The sequence below is a fragment of the Aphelocoma coerulescens genome, chromosome 1, assembly GCF_041296385.1.
Source record: "Aphelocoma coerulescens isolate FSJ_1873_10779 chromosome 1, UR_Acoe_1.0, whole genome shotgun sequence".
In the NCBI taxonomy this organism is placed as follows: domain Eukaryota; kingdom Metazoa; phylum Chordata; class Aves; order Passeriformes; family Corvidae; genus Aphelocoma; species Aphelocoma coerulescens.
In genome coordinates, this window is record NC_091013.1 from 96291319 (window position 1) to 96314395 (window position 23077).

At 38.6% G+C, this 23077-nt stretch overlaps 1 protein-coding gene across 1 annotated transcript; it reads right to left on the reverse strand.

Moving 5' to 3' along the window:
* Nucleotides 1-474: 474 nt before the first annotated feature.
* On the reverse strand, nt 475-22890 carry ATG3 (autophagy related 3). Its single transcript, XM_069019872.1, has 12 exons — nt 22709-22890; nt 19983-20024; nt 16787-16836; nt 15547-15617; nt 13714-13821; nt 12059-12108; nt 10076-10157; nt 9532-9566; nt 8629-8784; nt 7882-8009; nt 2413-2481; nt 475-754 (listed from the first exon to the last, which is right to left on the reverse strand). The coding sequence occupies exons 1-12, from the start codon at nt 22778-22780 to the stop codon at nt 673-675; spliced, it is 945 nt and encodes a 314-aa protein (XP_068875973.1). The 5' UTR covers nt 22781-22890; the 3' UTR covers nt 475-672.
* Nucleotides 22891-23077: the final 187 nt, after the last annotated feature.

Consider the following 23077-nt stretch of genomic DNA (forward strand, 5'->3'; position numbering starts at 1 on the left):
GCAATCTTTTCCCTTTACCCTCAAGCTGTAATTTTGTCAATAAGACTGCTCTTTATTACAAGACAGACTACATACCCAATATTCCTCTTTTGTCTCCCCAAATATTCCATCTCTAGTCTTGCTCAAATGTAAATCACCTTTCAAGATTGGTTAGTTACAGTTACTTAAGATGTAGTCAAACTTTCCTAACAAGACAATCACTTATTTTTTTCATCTTTCAAAATCTTCCTCCAGCTAGAGGAAATACAACCATTCATAGCTGGGAAAAATACCCCACAAAGCTCTGAAGTGAATGTAAATGGGAGGAGAAAAAATTTAAAAATCACATTTTTAAGAATCAGCAACAAATCCAAAACTATTAGGCTTCTGCTACAAAAGTAGATTTCAGTTTCTAACATACACAAAAATAATCTGATGGAAGGAAATTAAAGGAATTATGGAGAAAAAAGAAATCCCACCTCTTAGTGCAGCATCTGTACTGGAATGAAAGTGATTTATTTATATTACACACAGAGATTTTTATTAAAAAGGCTGGTAATGGAACATTTTATTTTAATGCATCAAGTTGATAAAAGATTAGTTACAGAAATTGTGTATAATATTGTATAAGTCACATGGATGGGTTATTTAAAAAAGGATTTGATAATTAGAGGAACACATCTCTTATTTTAGTTACATCGTAAAGTGCCTCGTGTAGTCGTATTCTATCGTTGGAATGACCGCCTGTACAAATTTCAAGAAGATAAGAAGGTACCTGAGTTTCTTATTAAGGAAAATGTACAACAGCTAGAAAACCTGCAAAACAAAGCAGAAGTCACATTCAATGGTCTGCTCAACAGTATTTGTTGCTAATAGGAAAATAACACCTAGCTACTTTAGAGTTAAGAGACTGGGAGATTAATATTCCAGAATTCTGGTAATGACATCGGATGCTTGACCAAAAATAGGCCTTCCTGGTTTAACTTAATGCAGGGAAACAGAAGTTGTTTTCAATAAATCCTGCAGACACCACACAAACATTAGCAACCCCATTTACATTCTTAATATTAGTTATTAACAATGCCAAGGTGAATTGTACCCAGCAAGGCTAATCCCTAGGTACCTTCCTGTAGTTGCAGGGAGAGCAGGCTCCTCTCCTCAGTGTTTCAGTGGCTCAGAAAAAGGAATCAGTTCCTATTCTGAACCATCCTTTGAAAGGGCTCCTTCCTGTTCACGAGGGAAGGTACAGAGATTAGCTTTACCAACCCGAGCAGTCTGCCTTGCAGAGAAGAGTTCCCTTGTATCTATCACCTTCAAATGCATGTTGGGCCTGAATTTGCAGTCTGGAGTATATTGAACAATTATAATCTGAACTGTCTGTCCATGCGGGAAAGAGGAAGACAGGGAACAGAAAAATTAACAGAAATCACTACTTTCAACTGACTATTAAGTTACATTGGTACTGGATATAAGTAAACCCTACTGTTTTGACATATCTGTCTCATGGACTATTTCTTCACAAAGAGAAGATCCATGAAAATGAGTAAAGAAATCCCATGTTAAAAATGCACCAATTTGTTAGGTAATAACAAAAAAAGTAGTAAAATAAGCTACTTGCAACTATTGAAGACTAGGAGATTTGAACAGAGAAGTTATTTTCCAGTTCAGTTCCAGTTGCTTGTTGTACAAATTGAGCAAGTCTCAACTCATACAGTAAATGTGAATTTTACTGATTCAGGACCTTTAGCTGCCCAGTAATTCCTCCTTACTTGCCTTATAACAGTAAAGAACACTATTTTGAAAGGACACACTTACTTCTAACGTGGAGGTCGCTCCAGTCAGAAAGCACAGTATCAATTGCTACAAAGCATAACTAAGATCAGCCAGCTCCCTAAAAGAAAATTCTGATTGTGAGGCATTTGATAGTGATGCTCAGAATGGTTTCAGTGATTTTCATTGCTTTTTGTCAGCAAGGTTGTTTTACCAAGATATTGCTCACATGCAGAATAGAGAATCGCAGGACCTCTACATCTTTCAGAAATGAATTTCAGATTAAAATCTAATACAAAACTGCTCTACTAAGCAGTGATTATACTCTGGATGGAGGTCTGTGAACCTCCAATATCACCCTCCTACACTGGCATCTCTGTTTCATACTCACAGCTACCTCCTTCCCAACCCTATAAACAAGGGCTCAATCCTGTCCCTTCCAACCTACCTGCTTTCCCCATTGTTCCTGCCATACACCACCTCATGTTTTTCCAGTAACTTAATGGAGTCTGTTTGCACAAAGGAGCTCATCCCAAAACTCCAACAAGTGCTACCCCAAGCAGCTGTTCACTGCTTTCACACACATTTGTATGCCAGTTTATGAACCTTGAGGTAACAGTGCAAGAAGTCTCCAAGAATCCATGTAATAATGAAAAAGGATACATGTGAACTCCAAGTTCTCCCCCACCTTCTGCAACAGTCTCTATTATTTTCTTCATGACTTCTGCATGCCTGAAAAACAGATCAGAAAAAAAAAATTAAGGAAGAGGCAACTCCTCCATCAGCAAGGTTAGGTTTTATGCAAAGTAAATAATTTTGGACCATTAGCTTCAGAAGCAGCAAGAGGAAATTTTCAGCTCACTGAGAAGGTAAACCAGCAACAGTAACTGAAAATTAACACTAAGTGATGAACACAACATTATTTAACAGCTCCTTACATTCGCAAGGAAAGCAAAAAATGTTGTATGCTACAATGCAGACTGAGTGCCATAATGAGAGTGAATGCATACTGCTTGGCACCAGTGTAACTTTTAATTGCTAAATGCCAATAAAGCCCCAGGTAAGCCCCCAGAAGGTGATACTGACCAGCAGCCAGAAGTCCCCAGATGCTCCCCTGAAGACGATGTCTAAAAACTGCTGTAAGATTTTTAGCTGCCTCTGCTGCACTCAAACTTGTAAAGCTTGAAGAGGTTTAAAACACTAAAACTATTCATGGTTTCCTAGGAAAGGCAGGTTAAACCAACTCTGCATAAATTCAGAACTATTGCTCTAGGACTAGTTTGGAGTATGGAAACTTTCTCTGGTGCTAACTTGAGTTCCATGGCAAATCAACAGTTTCTAAGCTAGTTTCTTCTCTCTTGTAACTCTGTTATTGTAAAGCACTACAGGGAAGGATAAACATTTCCTCAGGTCACTGAGTTTTTACATTCTCATCAGTGACATCCCCGACCTACTATGAACCATACAATATTTGTGTACAAAGCAAATCCTGGGAATGCAACACAAAATTACAGAATAACCAGGGCTGGAAGAGACTGGTCATCATCTAGTCTAACCCTCCTTGCTCAATGAGCAGTCAACTAGAACAGATCACCCAGGACCTTGTCTGCTCTAGTTTTGAATACCCCTAATAATAAAGTCTTCAATTTTTTTAATTACCAGTTAAAATTTGGAAGTAATGTTCTTGTGTTCAAGGCATCACTTCCATCCCATAAACTAAGGGATGAAGAGCATACCAAATCAGAGCAGAGAACTACTGTATGTTAATTTATGTTTTATTTATATATCTTTAACACAAATTCCCAGGCTGTATAACTAATCTTACTTTTATCTATACTTCAACCTTGTTTTAAATATATGATTCTGCAAGTAAATCTTCACCAGTGACATCATACAGGGCTATGGGCATCCATCTACACAGCACTGCAGGTTAGTGAGCAGCAGTAGTTTAGAATACTCACCCCAAAATAACCAAAGTGCCAACTGAGAACAAGGATGAGTAGGAAGCAGAGTTTGCATAACTTTCTGACCATGCTTTGATACCAGTACGTCAATCTAAATAGCAGAGCAGCAACTGGCATTTAGTAGTTACTCCCACAGTTAATGAGGCTGCCAGCGACTGCAAACAAGGAAGGAAGCTGTTGCAAAGTTACCAAGACACATTGTAAACAGGAACATGCAAGTCTGGGGAAACACTAAAGGTCAGCATTTGTCATTTACTGTTGGTCTTTGCAAATCAACTAACCCTCAGAGCTGATTCCAATTCTGGATCCCCACGATGCCCTGCATGCCATTTCAGGTGCCAAGGCCAGCGGCTTCTCTGTAGGAGCCTGGCCACTGCCAAAACTTAAGTTTTGACCTTATGCATAACTGTGGACTATTTTTTTTTACTGGCACAGAATACAGGTCACCATGCAGCTATCAGAAGTCTTTAACAGCATACTGGCTCAACTTCGTACATCTTAATGACATTTGTTCTTTTCTAAGAACTACTCAGGTACCTGGAATTCTATAATGGCCACAGAGTAATGGTCATTCTTGCTGTCACACACTTCCTCATGAAAAGTTTTGCAGGTGCTTTAGAAACCTTGTAAAATTTCTTTCCTGTTTTCAGTTTCCTTCTGTAAGAAAACTTGGCAGAATGAACATAAAATATATGTATATGCTACAATGGAAAGAAATAACTTTTGAAGAAATGTAAGCATAAATATCCTGCTATCTAGAAATCTTTCCCTGCAGATATTTAGAGTACATCAGAAGCAAAAAGAATTCAGAAGCCCATCACTACTTATTCTGAAATGGAGAAAAATGAGCCCTTGGCATCAGTGCAAGCAAGTACCATTTAATTGTAAATGTGTTTAGTAGTTAACTTGTTTGATAGTCCCTTCCTAACACCCCCAGAAAAAGCTGAGAATCATGATTAAAGCAGTTTACAGCAATTAATGAGGAAGTCGCCTATGTTCCTTCCAGTACCATAAAAATGCTGACAAGAACTACAACTTAAAGAAGAGCTGTAAGATGAACAATTTTCACTGACTACTCAAAATAGAAGCAATCTCAAGCAGCTGACAGTGGCATCCGACTGCCATTTCCTTCCTTTCTCTGATGCCTGAAACAAGGATACTCACGTCACAAGAAAAACATATATCCTACACATATCCTACATTACACAATTCTTGTAACATGATGGGAAGCAACAGCAGCAGACATAGCTAAACACTGGTAGTTCCCAGCTGAATTAAAGACAAAGCAACAGTTTGGCTATTAGTTTTTACTGAGAAGCTCAGACCTTCTTAGCTGTTAGCCTTACCAAATTGAAAAAACAGAATAGCTCACCTTGGAGTGTAAGAAAACATACTTAAAACCTCCATTTAATACATGATGTTAGCCTCTTTCTTCAGTCTCGACACTACCTCTTAAACTCTTTCCAGTGTTAAGTGGTTGCAGATCCATGAGATCACTTTTTGAGAACGGCTACAGTTTCCTCCACATTTAAGGCTAGCAGCAAACCTGTCTCACTCCACTATCAATCATCTCTTTCATGCTTAAAACTGAAACAAGTCTCATGATGTAAACCATTCCTTCAAGTGTAGATGTGGATTACATAACAAAGGAACTGGCACTTCACTGGTGAAGAGTAAGAAGTGAAAACATGACCAGAGAGCTCTCACCCGTGAAGAGACTCCACCCAGATTCCCAGACTAGCAGTGCACTGCTAACACCTCTGCAGAGCAATAACTACAATTAAACACATCACATTGCAGCCACAGCCCAATATAAAACCCACAGTTCTACCTAGTCAGCGAGGGCTGTTGTGCCCAAATATCTCTGCATCTTTCTTTGTTCTGAGAGTGCCCTCCCAATCTGCATCAACAGGAGCTTCTTCCCAAACGATTTACTAGCAATGCTTCCAGCAAACAAAAAGCAAATTAAATTTTGGCTTCAGGATTTTTTTCCTCCTTTTCTCCTATTAATCATCTTCCCAGTCAGTCTGTTAAGCCCTCCTACATTCATCCCACTTGACACTCCTTCAAAAACACTAGTTGCACAAAAAAGCTGCATCCATTTTTTGTCCAAAATCCTTCAGACAGCAAACAGTAAGACGGTCAAAGTCACTAACAGGTTGAGGTAAAGACTGGTATGTTCATACAAGGTACAAGAACACCTTGCTGAATCAAACAAAAGGTCTACCTGGTTCTGCTTCCTATCTTATAGTACATGCTCAATAAAGAGGCAACAACAAGCACCTAATAAACGCTCTGTCCAAAGCACTACTAATTTCCAGCTGGAAATTACTCAGGAACTTTCCTATTCTGAACCCTTCTAATAACTACACTTTTAACAACCTTGACAAATTTTTATTTCATTAACATAATATTGCTTAAATAAATATTTCATTTACTTAGGTGGTGCATGCAGAAATTAATTCTTTCTGGCTTTGAACATGCCAGCAGAATAGCATTCAATGCCGCCAGTTTCACTATTGGAAGAAAACTTAAATCCTATTACTTCACCTTCTGTGTCATTCATAGTGAAGGTCACTGACACCATAATTCCCTGCTTACCTTTTCCCAAAGATAAAGGGTCACAGATTATTCAAGCATTTCTTATGGGAAAGAGCTTTATAACTTCAGTTATTCCAGACAACTTACCACATCTTTTCCAGTTTTAGTCTACCTTCACCTCAGACTACAGAACAGATGATCAGAGCTGTACTGCAGTATTCAACATGTGGGTGGTCCCATAGATTAACAGAGGCCTTATGTTGTTTTCTGTCCTATTCTTTATTTGCTTTACAGTTGTCCCAGTTATGCTTCTTGCATTGCTCTTGAGCACCAAGACTGACATTTTCATGTTAGTGCAGGCTTAAACCTGATGATTTAAAGACCAACAATAAACTTTACAACTCCAAAAGTCTCTACTAGACAACTAGAGGGGAAGAAGTTATTTCCCAGTTGTACAATGGCTTCTCTGCTCAATATTGTCCATATGTAAGTCTGACCACTTGGCAAAAACAAACATTGTTGAAAAGCAGTGACTAATGAATGAACTGTGAACTGGAAGAAACATGATATACAGATTTACAAAGCACATGAATATATATCCTCATAAGACCAAAATTAGCCATAAAATATTTGTTGCAAAGTTCCCTTGCTCTGTTATCTAAAGATTGATGAACAAATAAAATGCTAAACCAGAAGAACAAATAACTGCTAAACCAGAAGCAAGAATGCTTTAGGTCTGTGAAAACTACCATAAGCTTGTCAACAACAAGCAGATTATTTAACACTCAGCTAGTGATATGGATATCCAAAGTGTTTAAGTCAAAGGAAATTAAAGGGGCAATCTGAACTCTGATTTTTTTTTTTTTAACATATGCAATTGTACAAAGTGTATCTTTTCCTAAAAGGTAAAAGCCCAAACTTGTATCTCCAAGAACTTTATACTGTCAAGAAGCTGAGAAGTTACACTGTTTCAGATACTGACTCTGTATCACTAAGACACCTAAAATGATGTTAGGCCTACATCTAAGACAAGATGCACCTTTCAAAGACCTAGAAAAAATATCTGTGCTGCAAGTCAAACTATGGGATCCCTATATCTTGGGGGAGAAACATGGAAAATGGAACAGAAAATACCCTAAAAAAACAAGTGTGTTTTGCACTTGTGTTCAACAGGTATTTTGGTGTAGCAATCCCAGGATCTCTATTTATCAGTACAAAATTTAAAGGGGAGCAGAAGGTAGTTAACATAAAATAAATCGTTATTTCATGTTCAAATAGCTTTTACTACTCCAGAAATATACACTATACTTCTACCCTCCCCAAAAAGGAGATGAAAGGATAAAATTTGATTTCACGAAGTTCTGGTAGTCTGCCATCTTCTGGAGTCCATAGGGAAGCTGCTGATCAGAGAAGACAGTGCTAACTGCAGAACACAGTTGCTGCAGTGAGCACTGGCATGAACTCAGAGAACTGCTGATACCTTCCTTTCATACTGCCTCAGAAGCTAAGAGACCACTACAACAGCCAACTGTGGAAATATGTCCAGAAAACCTGAACAAAACCCTTCACAAGAGCAGTGAAGTGCCTTGTATCTGCAGGCTGAATCAGACCAGAAACAAAGACTTACCTGCATGGATGCACTGAGCACATGGGAGGTGGAGGAAGATGAGGATGGTTTTCAATGGTCACTGTTTTCTTGACGTGATCTTGGCTAATATCTTCATACATATGCTCTACTGTTAAAGGCTGCCGCTGCTATAGAGGAACAAGGAAGACAAGAACAAAAGCATTACTAACAAAGAATCTTGCTCCTTTCTAATGTCAGTAACAGATGATGCACCAAAAATTACAGGCATCTAAAACAGAAAAGTTCTGAAGGTACACTGGAAGAACTGAGTGTGTTAAAATTTATATGGAATAGAAATACTACTGCAGAGATTTTCCTCTGAGTGGTGAAGTCAATGTATTCGACAATCAACCAGGTTCCAGGGGTTTGAGCAGTGAGCCCTACCCAGTCTTAACTCAAGAAACCCAGTGATTAAAGGGAAGAACTTTCATCTATTCCTTTCCTTTTGAAGGTGATGAAGACGCTTACCTGCTTACTTGACTGAGTTCACTACTGTTATTGCCAGTTCTACAGTGCTAACAAAAACTCCAGTGGTTTTCTTTGAAATGTGCTCAGTTATCGTGTGCAGTTTTTAGTGAAATGGTTCCAACTTCCTGCAAGTACCGTAAAAGTCCTGCCTACAAGCCTATACTGCTTAATGGTATTGTCACCATTTTTCCCTTTAACTGTGAATAAGCAACAAAATAGCCTATTTGACACAGTGAGTCTAATTTCATAGAAGTAGAAAAAAACCCAACATAGCTATACCTCATCATATCCAAATAACCAGAGCCTTGGAGTTTGGTAATATTTGTCATAAGTGATGTAGAGGTCATAGGTTCTAGTCTGTAGAATAGCATCTTCCCCTCCAACATCAACTTTAGTTTTGTTAGCTTCTACAATCTGTCTTGTGTCAAGTGTTGCCTGGTTCAAGGTAAAAATGACAAGATTAGTATAGCCTTGCTTGGATTCCCTCCTTTCCCATTCTAAATAGTTATGTAAAACCTTAAATAATATTCTTAAGTGGGCATAAAACCCCCCCAACATATGGTTTGTATTTATTTCTAAATGAGGAGTATCAGTTTCTCCCCCAAAAAGTATTTTTTGGTTTTATTTTTTGTGGGTTTTTTTACTTTTCAAAAAAGATCCGACTTCTTAAGGAAGTAAGCAACTACACTGTCACACCCCCCTACCTTCTTTCACAAATAGCAGACAATTCCAGTTAAATTCAGAAGGCAGAGGTCTCAGTTTATGCAGGTTCATGGAGACCTTAGGATAGTACCACAAATAATGAGACCTTTCTGTTTTCTCCCAAGAAACTCTGATGGATTGGTGCAATCTACTGAACCCACAGGCCACTCATCCTCCCCGTGTAAGCCCCAAGAACCGCCGCTGCATTTTTTAACTTCTCATGAATAGATTGCTGTGTGTAAGCAGAGCAACAAGGATTAGCAAAACCAAGGAAAATTTCTGTGGGCAAAATCTTTGAGGACCCAAGGGTTCAAGCAGTACTACTGCAGTAGGTTGGCAGGAGACAAGTCCATAGGAATCCAGGCTCAGTAACCCTACTACTCATAAGCTTGTTATTTCAGCCACTTGTTATCATTATTTTTACTTTGCTTGTGCTTATATTTATATTGTAACAGACAAGATAGAGAACTGTTCACTCACATCATCTGTCTCCAATAGCCCACTTTCTTCATACTCTGAAAAGAAGATCCATAAAATTCTGTGTTCAGCTTGTAGCCAGTCTTTATATTTGTTATTCATAAAGAACTACTTTTAAAAAATCTACATGTATCTCAAGTTTTATTCAAGTAAAATAAAATCCCAATCCCCAAACCAGACTATCCCTTTTTTAACATAAATTTGACCAAGCCTACAGTAAGTAGGTGATGAGCAATACTTAAGTGATTTTGTATAGGCAGACTGAGTTTAATGTAGGTACGAAGCTGCAAGGAAGCTGTGCTAAATCTCTAATTTATACTTTCTTGGACCTGTTCTGTTACATAATTTTCCAATCACTAACATTCGCAGAGGTTTTTGGCAGACGTTAAACATGCATCAATAAAACCATACAGAAGATGATAAAGAGCATATGCCTACTGAAATTTTTCAGCACACATTCCATGCAAAGAATGAGTGGTGTTTTAGACTGTACTGCTTTAGTTAAAGACCTGAAATAAAATATGTCCCACCCAACTTAAGGAAATACCTTCCATGTCTGCAGCTTCTCCTTCATCTTCCTCATCATCATCTTCACAAGATGCTGAACACTCTGGTATTTTTATATTATCCTTTAGAAGTTAAATTGAAAATACTGCTTTAATGACTGTTGCACCTACACAGCCTAACAGCCCCAAAAAATTAAAGGTGTTAAGTCCAGCCAACACATTCAGTGAGGCAGAAAGATCATTTCCGCAATATTAAGAAGGACTACACTGAACTCAAATATTTGCTTATTAATTCATCTTAATTTTAAAGTCCTAGTATGACATTAAAAATCAATTTAAGAAGTTTTCCTTTGACTTTGCAATCTGGAATGACTTAATTCCTGAACAAAGAAAAGTGACCATGGTGTTAAAACAGTTAAAAGATCCACCTATCTCAGATGAAAGGCAATGACTAAACAGCTAAGACTAAACATGTAAGTTAATATTTAAGTTCTAAATTGCAGTCAACTGTGCAGCAGGTATCATAAATTACCTCAAGGGATCCATAAGGATGATTGAGTCCAACCCCCTGCTTTTTGTGGGACTACATAAAACTCTATCATATGACTAAAAGTGTCACCCAGTTATACACATTGTGAGCCCTGTCCAGTTCCATAATTGTTTTAAAACACTAGAGAGACACAAAAGGTATCACATTTTGACATCATTCTCCAAAAAAAACATACTCCAACAGAAACAAATACAGCACAAGCCCACAGGCAATTTTTGGGCCTTGCACAGCATTAGAATTCAAGACAACTCCAATGAAATTCAGAAGGTGAAGGCCTCAGTTTCCACAGGTTTCATGAAGACTTTAGGAGTATACTCCAAGTAACTACTACAGTTAGAAGCTCCTCTAATTGTAAGCATCAGGTGGCTGTTTATTCATTTAAAAAACCCCAAACACCAAAACCAGTAAGAAACTAAGTTACAAAGTACATCGTCAAACAGAACATCAGCAGGAAAGAGTTGTCCTCCTGGATTGGACATGCAAGCAAGTTTTTCTACATACAACAGAAATGAAATCCAATGCAAAACACACAACAGCAGTTATGAACCATAGTAACATTCTGCAAGTATTGTGTTTTGCAGAAAAAGTGATCAACTTTAGTTATTCCTTAGAGTGTTTCTTCCACCCTCAAGTTACTGACTTGTAAAAAAAGCAGTATTTTTACTAGATTCAGCAAAGTCATTTGAAATACTTGCACTTCACAGTTCATCAAATAGATAGCATTTTGAGCTGTTTATAATTATGCAGTAGCATGGGGCAGCTCATTTTCTTTTCCCCTAATTTTTAGAATCCAAAACTTCTGCTCACAGGACACAGACAAAACTCCCCTTTACCAACTCATCTTTAAAAGCATTTTGTGTCTCTGTGACTTTCTCCACATTTCTGAAACATGCTGAATTTGCATTTCAAGTGCTTCCTGAGGATTTAAGTTTCAGGTTTTTCTCCTGCGGCAGTGACTTTTTGGAAACATGCAGAAACTGAGGACTGCATAGATGTATACATTTAAAAAGGTAAAGTTCTTCTAAACTGAAGGGCATAAACCTGTCAAACTGGACCAAATGCATTAAAAGTCTGCTTGCAGTACTTGAAGACCACAAAAGAATACTTTACATCCCCACATTACTTTTCCATATAAAAATTTCTTCGTGCTGAATCTCCCAACATTAATGCCTTGAAACACAAATGTGTGGTATCAGTGTAAACAGAATTTCATTTTCAGTTAGAAAATAGAAGCATGGCACAGGAGCACACTGGCTAAAGACATTTCAAAAGGACAAATGCCTCAGTAAACACAGCAATAAGGAGATGCACATGCTTAGAATAATCACAGGCTCTGAGGGCCAATGTACATCTGCAAAACAATTGTGGCAAGTATATTTTAATCTTTCACAGGGAGTACTAGATAGCCACTAGTAAAACTACTATTACCTTCAGGTCCTGTAATAAGGCAACAGGAAAATTTAGAAACAAGTACCTTACTGTCTAGTGTGATCTCCTTAACCGCTTCTGTTGCGCCCACTATACCTGTAAATTGAACAAGAAGTTTGTGCTGAAAAAGCTTGGTTCTTTGTTGGAGAAGAGCATAGGAAGAGCTTGCAAGGACTTCAGAAAGCAGTGTCTCATCTTTCCAAGTCACATCTCACAACAACCTTGATATGGGAGAAACTGTTCATTTGGTATTGGTAACATGCTTAGTGCTGGACATCACTAAGCAAACCAGATCAGTAACACAGAGCACCACAGCACAGACGTGGTGCCATGCCTTATAAAGCCTGTGATGGAACTCTGCAAATCTGGACTTCTATTTTAAGGTATTTTTGCATGGAACTGAGTTCAGGATAGGCACTCACATCACAATAATGGAACTCACCTTCATGAAAAAGGCAGGCATTTATGAGTATGTCTGAGCTTCTTGAAAGCAATGACAAAGCAAAATGTAGCAGAGCACTCAATGCTTTTAGCTGAGAGGAAGAGGGAGTCTATAACCACCCCAAATCATAGCAGTGTCCACTCTTGAATTTCTCCCCATTAGCTTTCTAGTTTTACTGCTGTTCTCACACAGTACCTTTTGGGACACATGCCAAGATTCTGCTTTGACAGAGTACACTTATCTAATTAACTCTTCAGCTGTGGAAACAGATTTTATCTCATTCGACAGCATTTAGAGACCTGGCCAGGTTTAGTCAGAGTGTTACAGCTGTGCTGTACAGTATGGTGCCCAAACAGTCAACTCTAAAAAGAAAAACCTGGCAGAGGAGTCTATTCACAGCAGGGACGGATACTGCATACTTAATTCAAGGATATGACAAAGCTATTCCAAATCATTTCTTTGGTGTGGGGGCATTTGGTTATGAACTGTGATGCATTTAGGAATTGCCAATGTTGAAAAATGTATGTCTACAGAAACAAAAGGCATCGTCTCCGACCCTTTTTCTCCCAACCCTGGCAAACTATTCAGAGAACTTTCTCCATATTACAGCAAAAAAAATTACACCAAAGAAAGTAAAAACTGAGAGGAGTACTTTTGGAAATGGTGGAGAGAGCATCATTGAAGGACAGAATTGTATTAACACATGATAGAACATCAAGAAAAACTAAAACGAATATAATTGCCAATTAGAAAAAGACAAAATTATTTATAAGACATAGTGCTAGAAAAGCCAGTGAGATAGATTCATATAAGCAGTATTTTTTAAACTTCTTTATAAACACAAGCTCATTTAAGGGTTTATTGTAAAAAAAAAGGTCATTTCCCACACTCATCTCTGTACTTAACATCTTTGCTTTTAGTACAGCATCCATAACTTAAACTAACATCTTCTTCACAGGATTTCCTTACTGAGGAAGAGGCACTATGCAGCTCGTATTTTAAAATAACTTCCTAGAACTTTAGTAAGAGAATACTGAAATTATTGCCATCATCTCTGAAAAGGAGTTTGTTTCAAGCACATACAGCCACACAGTTAGACATCATGTACCAATCAGGTGGGTAGCTGATAATGTAACTTACTTCCTCCAGACTAGATATTGGTACACAGACATCTGTATACAAGAAAGATTTTACTTTCTGAGAGTGGAAACTGAAAATCAGATTACCAAATGCAAAGCCTGAAGCAAGACCTTGAATACCTGCATTGTGAAAAGTGTCTACCCATCCCCCATCACCATCATCTTCTTCTATAATTGCTTCCTGCTCATCTGAGTACTCCATCTGCTTACACCTTTTATAGCACGGCACTACAAAAAATGGCAAAACAAAAAGAATGCAGTCAGTCATTCTTATACAGAACCAGACCGGAGGATGATATTATCCTACAAGGCCTTCTAAAATGTGGCAGTCTTTCACAGATCCTTATTTAAGGAATCCTAAGGCTGTATTTCAAATGCAAAAGTATGAATTTAGAAAAATATGTTGATGTGCTGTATTAGATATTTTATTTCATATAAAAATATGATTGCAGTAGCCTTAAAAGCTCATCTTTCTGTTACGCATTAGAGTGGTTTCATCCAATTTCTTAAGGATTAGAAAAGAATTAACTTCTCATTTGCTAACAACTGGAGAAAACCTGTTAGTTTTCTTCACATTGGTAAACAACTAAGGACAACTTTGCCTGGATTTTCATCAGTTTTACAAACTCATTTGGCTTTAGAATTCTCCTAAAAGTTTGTATCAGCTATTTATGCAATACATTAAGTATGTTTAATTATAATTTAACATATAGAAGTTTAGAAGGTCAGAATTCATGTGATATTTAGAATAACTTCTGTCATATGCGTTACAGAGCCATTCAAACAGAGAATTAGATAATGTTTTCAGAAAATAGTCAAAGAAAGACTGAATATCTGATTAAGGCAAAGCAGGTATTTTCCAATAGCATAAACAAGGACTATGTAGAAAATGCTCTTTTCTTTTCTGTTAATGTGGAGAAAAACAAATCTGCTGCATGAAGTGCAGCATTTGAAAACTGCTCTTTGATCTTTCAGAAAGGGACAAAAGGGGTGTGAAAGTCACAGTGAAGTCATCCAAAGACTTCCAAAATGAGGTCTGTAGAATGACTCCCAATCTCAACTATAGCCCACAGCTTTTACTCAGGTGGGAGGCCAGTGTGACACCAGAAGCAGGGAACACATTATTTTGGAATGTGATGAAGAAGGATCACAGCAGTGAGGAACCTCAGAAGTGGCAGGAAGAGAAACAAAGCAGATCAACTGGCCATCAAACTATCAGGAGCATCTCAGGAAAATGTCCAACACTACTGTAGTAATTTTCACATGATAGTGCACTGCAAAACTCCAAAAGCCAGCAAGGAAAATCCAAGCATATAATACAACCCTGTGCAGGCAAAAATCTCCTCATGCTTTCTTAGTAGTAAAGGTTCATCTAATGGCATTGACACATTTTGACACAAGATCTTTTGGATTTCCCCATGGTTGCCAAGATGTTATCCTTCTTATCCATTAAAAAGGTAGTCACCACATGTACTATATAAATACAATTGTGAAGCTGATAAAAAAATTAATTCAAGATTGTATCTATGATTATTATTGACAAAGATATTGACATCAATTACATACTTGAATTAGAAGTATCAATGTCACTATGAAAGACATTTTGAGAACTCTTTTAATAGCCTGAGTTTCCAAAGGGAAGAGGAAAATAAACGTATTTTCCTTTTAGAAACTGAACATGAGTTGAAGGAAAGACAAAGACATTTATAATGTTTAAAGTTCATTTATACTTCATCAAGGCAAGCTTTATTTCTCATATAAAGCTCTACTGTAAAGTGGTCTAAGAAAAAAAATTTAGAAGTGCAGGAAATGCTTCTTTAATATTGCAAAGCCAGAGCATCCAAAGTGGGAGGTATTTGCTTCCCCTATCAATACAGACAATCAGTAGAGTTGACAGCACAGCCAACCATGCTGTCAATTCTAAGAACACTTACATTTAAATTTCAGCCTTACCATTTTTAGTTACCAAAAACTGTTTGTCTGTTGGCAGATAAGCTTTGACTTTTAGCTCTTCTCCTGAAGCCCTGTAAAATGAAGTGCACCATTTGAGAATTTGATGACCTACAAACAAAAGAGCCCTTCTATTTTCAGGTTGTGTCAGGAACATTTTATATAATCCTCTTGACCTGTTCTCAGAATTGGTTTGCTATGACTTTAGTCTTCCCTATAAACACTTGGTATGGCGTTAGAAAGCTTGGCCATCCCTGAACTGTTCTGGGATCAAAACCATTTTATTCCTCAAAAACTACTTTCACCTTGAGATGGCCAAGCAAAGATGGGCTGACATAATTATCTATTCTATATAAAATTTTCTAGGATCAGCAATAACAAAGTCGCAAACATCTGAAGAAAGCAACTTCAGAAAAGCACAAAATAGACCTCTATAAATATAAAATCTGTCCATAGTCACTAGTGCTTAAGTACTCTTAATTTCACATTACTCAAGCATTTGCCTTCACCTTCAGTGGTTTTTGCTTTGAAATAAGAGTAACATTCTAAATAGCCCATTCCAAACTGCTGCCAGACTCAACATCATGCTTTCTCTGAAGGAGGTGGCAAAAGGGCAGGGAAATTCAAACATAGCAATTTTTTCCTTCAGCAAGTCATGGTCCAGTACAGAGCCAAAACCCTGATGACACCAACTGCACAGACAACGCTCATTTAGGAGCAGATTAATTTCATAATGCAAGACAACAGTAAAGCATGAGGAAGCACCTTATTTGCATCCTTACTGTAAATGAAACAGAAGAGATTTCCAAATTGCACAAAATGAACTGCTGTGGGCCAACTTGAACACAATTAACAAATGCGTGTCAAAGTACACCATTTACAACTACTTCCTAGCAATTCAGCAGCACATGGCCTTTGCTTTTTAAATCACCAAGACAAACCCAGGGAGACATGCTGCTACTGCAGCTAAGCACTAAAAGCATTCACAGTATGTAACAGTTTATTTCCTCTAAAACCTTAAAAAAAAACCAAAAAAATCCCCAAACAAATCCTCATCTCAACTACTGCTATACAGCAATTACTAAGCCCTGACTGACTTAAATATAGAGCCATCATGAAAGTTCTACTGGAAACATCCACTTACTGCTCTGAAATGAGACAACTGTATAGCTGAAGCCAATGGAAACACACCAAAGCACAGGTAGGAATCCTAACTTTTTACAATTCTTTCAATTTTACTTACCATTGCCAAGTAGGACAGTGGTGAACTAAGTGATCTCCAGCTGCAACAAACTGTTAAGGCAGGAAAAAAAATTACTGTTAAATATGGCCCAAGGAAACAATCCACATTCCTTTGATCAATTAACAGTGTAATTAACAAACATTTCAATCAGCTTGATGCTTTACTTTAACCCCATTTCTCAGCTAACTACGAAAACGCAAAGATTAAATTGACTTCACCCAAAATGCTTACTGAGCAAATCAAATAGCAAATTCAGAGTTTCAAAAGCTGTGGTACTACCTTCCAATCTAGTAAAAACCAAAACAGTTTCTGGACCTAGGAATACTGTTTACTTTGTAATAAAGAAATTATTTTTATATGCCACTATTCAAACTTTTACAAAGACAACAAAGAGCTTAACGTAAAAAAAAAAATGTTTAATTCTTTCCTTGTTCAAAACAATTTTCAGTAAGAAAAGCGAGACCATCAATCCACTGCATCAATCAGTGAGACAACTGCAACAAAGGAATAAACAGCCTATGTTTTATATAATGACCATCACATATTAGTTAATCACTGCTGTTAACAAAAAATGGATTACCACTTAGTACACAAAATCTTGTAGGTAACTTTGTTCTGAATAAATAGTTTTAAAAAATATTCACTCTGCTTGTTCTTAGTATCAAAGATGAAGCCTTTTATAATATTGCATTACTATTTCAAAGTGATACTGTCATGTTAAACTTGCCAGCAATGTCACACTAGACTTGTATACAAACTCAAAACTCACCCAGCAACGTTTAACCCTCTGGGCTTGTATTTTGTACACATAAATTGAGGAAGGCAAGCCTGAACTTGAGAAAAGTGATTTTTGTGGGCTTTGAAGTAGTCACTTTGGAATATGAGGTGCACAGCTGTTGCCACAGGTACTTTCTTGTCTTGAAGTGCCCGTTTATACCACCACCCTCCCTGGCTGCCCAGAAGCTGCTGCAGTGTGACATAACAGGCTTGCAGCGGGTCACAGCCATTTCCTCACTGTGTCCTCCAAAGGGAGGCGGATCAGCGCAGCAGGAAACACCACAGCACGCACTGCACATGGATTAACAGGCTTAATCTCTGCAAAAGTGCTTCCCTTTCACCTATTTTTCAACAGAAGCCTCTAGCAAAACTGAAATCTCTTTCAAAAACCCCAGCAAACCCTCCCAACGCACACGGAAATTTTAAAATTCATTATCTCTTACATGATAAACACAAATGAAACTCCAGAATTATTTAAAATGCTCTGTTCAAGGAATTGGAACTCTGTGACCCCAGTGTTGAAATATATTACTAAATATGAAAAAACAGTGTTGTTTGTGGGTCTAACAGATACATAGCCCTAGAACAGCACTTGAAATTTCATCTATGTTTTTTTCATCTTAGGCAGCAAAATTATCTAGTTGGTTTCACTTTCTATTTCTCAAGCACTGATGCTACCTCATACTTGAATCAGTACTGCAAAGTGGAGGAAGGAGATCAATTTTAGGACATCTTATTTCTAATCCTGGAAAGAATGATTTTAACAATTTCCCTGTATTTACATATATAATTAAAACAGGTGTCATCTTTTGGAGGTATTAACTAGTAAGACCTCATGACAGACAAGAATTTTTTGAAATTAAATCAAGTACACAGATAAGTGAAAAGAGGGAGTAGGTGCTGAGTGTGATTAATGAGTCATCTTTATCCTTACTGTTAATTTATTCATCCTCAAAGGCAAACCACAGGAACCTCGCAAAAATCTGTAAACCAGTTAGTGTATCAGACTAAAAGATAGCTAAAATTACCCAAGAAATCCAAACTCATTCAAAGACAACATCCTAGTGTCATTATTCTTCTTTAGCAACCATTACTATATAAAGACTGTCAAATGGACAATTGGCAGATCCACGTTCCAGCTTCATCTAAATTTAACAAAAATTTAATCTTGCTGTATAACCAGTTCCCTTGACTACTGTTTTGAAGGATCCAATTTATTCATCCTAGCAGCATCTAATGTGACATGCAGAACACAGACTATTCACACTCCTGGTGGTGTTAAATGTAGTACATGTGGTTCTTGCTATGCTCTATAGAAGGTGCCTTTTCTTACAGTACTACTGCAAATTTTTCTCCCATAAATCAAGAAGGGATTAAGTATTGGTAGAACATTTGTCTAGACTTTCTCTGTTATTCTAGTTTATCAATAATAAACATCATGTATTATTGTTTAACATATATGAATATTTATACACACACACACACATATGGTTATCAGAACAGGAGAACATCATGCTGCTAAGCCTGTTTTGCAGTGTGGTACTTTTGTGTCAGAGAGAGAGAATAAGTGTTTGCTTGCCAGGCAACACAGGAGAAATATGCAGGCACCAATATTAGGAAAAATACTTCTAGCCACATTATCTACCTGCATCAGTCATAATTTGTTCCAATTTTTTTCCATCTCATCTTTATATTTTTTCATTGTTTAATTTTTCTTTCATTCTACCTAACAGTCTTGACATTGTTTTATTAGACCTCTGAAAAGACAAAGTATTTGCAGATCGGTAACAACTTAATATGAGAAAAAGTGTAACAAGGAAATTAAAGTAACACAACACACTCAGTGCTCTTATTACTCCAGGAAAAACATCCTGTTTGCTGCTCTTTGCACTGCAGTTCTTAAAAAAATGTAACTGCTTGGCAGCAATCCAAAATACAAGTAGCCTAAAGCAGCTTATAGAGAAGACGGAAAAATAATCATCATTGGATGATTGGTGTGAACAAATATATGTAATGATCTTCACAGAGCCTTGGAAGGAACCAAAACAGAGAAGCAAAAACTGTTCCAAAGGTAAAAGGTCCCCTTTGAGTTCCTCAGAGGAAAGACTTTAAAAATCAATACATTCCTGCTTCAGTCCTGAACTCCGATGATAAATGGAGCTGTAGACCCAGCTTCTTTACAATCTTTCCACAGCATAATAAAGAAGTGTCCCACATTCAGATGCCTAGTGCCATCACAAGAGAAATTATGTTGAACAACTTCATCTGTAGAGTAAAAAGGCCACTTAGAAATTTCACTTTCTGGAAATTGTTTCAAGAAGCAATACCTGGCAAAACCATGATCTGTTTAACATGGTCATTTTGCATTAAAAAAAGGCATCATTCCTTTCAAAATAAATTTAAGTTTCTAAATACTTACTTCTTCGGGTGTAATTACTCCAGTTTCCTTAAACTTGGACTCCTACGATAAAAAAAAAGTTTAGAAAATCTGAGAACTGCTGACAAATCAACACACTCCACTTTACTGAAAAGACAAACATCTTCTCCACTTTTGTTTTGCAACTAGTTCTGTCCAGAGATCCATGAATCAGCCTGGAAGCAACCTCTGCCATGGCTGATAGGTAGCTTGCGTTAGAAAATAAGGCTCCCCAAAATTATTTGTTGCAAAATGTGAGGTATTATGAAAAATTATCACCTATACAAAATAAAAATTCTTTGCTACTGCCAATTATAGCAATAATGAGAAAAAGATGACTGGCACTCGGTATTATGTTTGCCAGTAAGAAAGAGAAAATCAACTGGAATCAGTGATTCTACCTGTCAAGGACTCCGGAGTTCTAGGTACTGAGCAGCACTGCAATGCATCAGTATGGGGTTTTGCAGTTAAGAAAAGTCATGAAATGAGAGACCAAACCAGCTCTTCCCTGGGGTAGAATAAGTTAAATAGAAAGACTTAGTAATAGACGGTTTTAATGCCCATTTCTGTGCCCTCATCATGCACCCCAAGGAAACAGCTTCAATTTTTGCATATTGTAGTGGGGGATTTTGTGGATGAAAGAATAGATGGCAAGCAGACACAAGACTTCTTCTGCATGGAGAAATGAAGTACTTTGGCATTAAAGGCAACATTTAGGAAGCGTAAGGATAACACATCTTCTATCATATTCAAATCTAGAATAAGTGCATTATGTTTTGACTTCTGGTTGTTTCTCCAGAAAAGCCTCAAGTACCAAGGTATCTTACTGTTCCCAGCATTACAGCTATCAAAAATGGCTTTTGAAAAAGAATACAATTTCAACCATGGCATAGCTGACTTCTTGCCCTATTTTTTTTTGCTACCAAGACTAAAAGCAGCAACTGAAAATGTCTTGCTTCCAGGCATAACTTCACCTTATTCAAGCAGCTGGAAAATATTAAAGAAAAGCAGCCCCAGCTTGGTTATTCTTGGGCCTTCACCCTGGTGTGTGCTATCACCTGTGCTATGGCAAATGAAAGAAGCACAGCTGTTTCATACCGTACTAATTACTGCCTTTCTGCCTAATTTTTATGGAAGATACACTTAAAAAGATAAAGATAAGGAAAAGAGCATACATTGTACATACATTATAACATCATTATGTGCTAGCTGACTGAAATCAAAGTAATTGGAATTGCTACACAACTCAGAATCCTTAATAACACATTATGCAATACCACAATGGAGACAACTTACTAGTTCACCTCAAAATGAACCATAAGCAGTAGGCAACACGCACAAACTTGTGTCTTTGGAATTACAGAAAGAAAACATGCAAAATATCCATCCTCTGTTCCCTGAGGGCAAATAGTTCATTTTTCCACCTAAGTAAATTCTTTGGTTGTGAGAGACACAGGCCTAGTTTCTTTCAAAAGTTACCAAGCTGGAACACTTATTTCAACCCCATGTAAAGGGAACATATACACATAATACTAACACCTTCCATTTCTGAAAAGTTCTACTCCTGCCTCCTGCCAATAATACATCTGGACACATGAATTCCTCCACTACTACACCAGCTGTGCAACAACTGTACTATGGTAAACAAGTCACGTCACCTTCTATGTCACAACTTCACTGCAACCCACACATTTCACGTTGGTGGGAAACTCTAGAAAGGCCCACTATCCAGACAAGAGCACCCCACATACCAGAGAGAGACAAGTTCAATTAATAATTGACTGTCACTGCTGTCTGCCCAGAGATGTAAGCTGCAGGGTGCAAAGCACATAAAAGGTCAAACCACAAAGCCACAGGCAGAGAGACTGTTGTCACAAACAAGTGTTTTTTCAAAAACATGCAGAAGTACCAAAATCAGTAGTGAAAAAAGTGCTGCCAACTTAAGCAATCATATACAAAGTTGGGATTTACACAAAAAATTGTTTGAAGATAAGAGTCACAGAATGGGATGTAGTGTAACAACTGCAGAAAACTGTAATTTGTTTCTACCTAAATATACAATAACAGAAACTATAATAGATGTGCTAGCCACCTTTACAAGGATGCAATGGCTCATTTCTACTATTCTCAACTACTTTAGTGCACAGAAGCTTGTATTAATACTGTAATTCTGACACAAGAATAAGCTGTGGTACGTAACATCTGCTCACATAACGAAGGTGTGGCTAATTTTGCTGGTTTGGTTTGGGGTTTTCTATGTTAGCTGAAAAAGTTTACCCAAAATAACCATTGCAACGCAATTCCGGAAAGCAGGCTCAAGCCTGTCTGTACGTTTGGATTTCAATCTCTGGTCACACAACCAGGTAAAAGTTTCGCAACTTCAAAAGAAAACGGCAACACATTTAAGTCATTCCTCGAGAAGCAGGGACAGCAACACCTGTTCTTCGAAAGGCCCGCCCTCCCAGGTGGATGCTCCCCCCTCCCAGTGGGATGTGAGCGCCAACTCGGGTTCCCCCCATCCCCTCCGGCCCGGTGCGGGATGAGGGCCGATGGCTGTGCCCAGCACGCCCAGCACCGCGCCCTCCGAGACCCGCGGGTCTCGAGCCCGGCGGACAAGGGCACGGACAGCCAGCTCTCGGGCAAGCGGAGCGGCTCCCGGGCGCTCGGGCAGGGAAGTGCGGCCATGGGTGTCCCTCCTCCCCATCCCGGCTCTAGAGCAGGACTGGCACCTTCAGTACGGGCGTGAGGTACTCGGCCACCTCCAGGGCCTTCCCCTTCACCGTGTTGATGACGTTCTGCATTGCGGCGGTCTGACGCGCGGGCGGACGGACGGACGGACGGGCGGACAGATAGACGGCGGCCGCCCCCCCGCCCTCGGCACGGCGCTCCCGCTGCCGCCCCCCGCCTGCCACGTGACCCGCCCCTCACGTTCCTCCCGCCCCCCGTCGCACGCGCGTGACGACACACGGCGCGCGCGCGCAAGGCGGGAAGGCGCGGAGGGAGGGGAGGGGCGGAGCCGTGGCTCGCGCGGCCCCCGGGGGGCGGGCACGAGCTGGGGGCGGAGCTCGCGGCGTCCCCGGAGTGCCGGGGGCGGGGCG

What these genes read in the sequence shown, in the direction of transcription:
- ATG3 (XM_069019872.1), bottom strand. Translation starts at nt 22,780, where the DNA reads ATGCAGAACGTCATCAACACGGTGAAGGGGAAGGCCCTGGAGGTGGCC. An exon ending in GAGTAATTACACCCGAAGAA is followed by an intron (nt 16,837 to 19,982) that starts GTAAGTATTTAG and finishes CTGCCTTAACAG; the next exon opens with TTTGTTGCAGCTGGAGATCA. An exon ending in GGTTATTTGGATATGATGAG is followed by an intron (nt 8,010 to 8,628) that starts GTATAGCTATGT and finishes GTTCCTCTATAG; the next exon opens with CAGCGGCAGCCTTTAACAGT.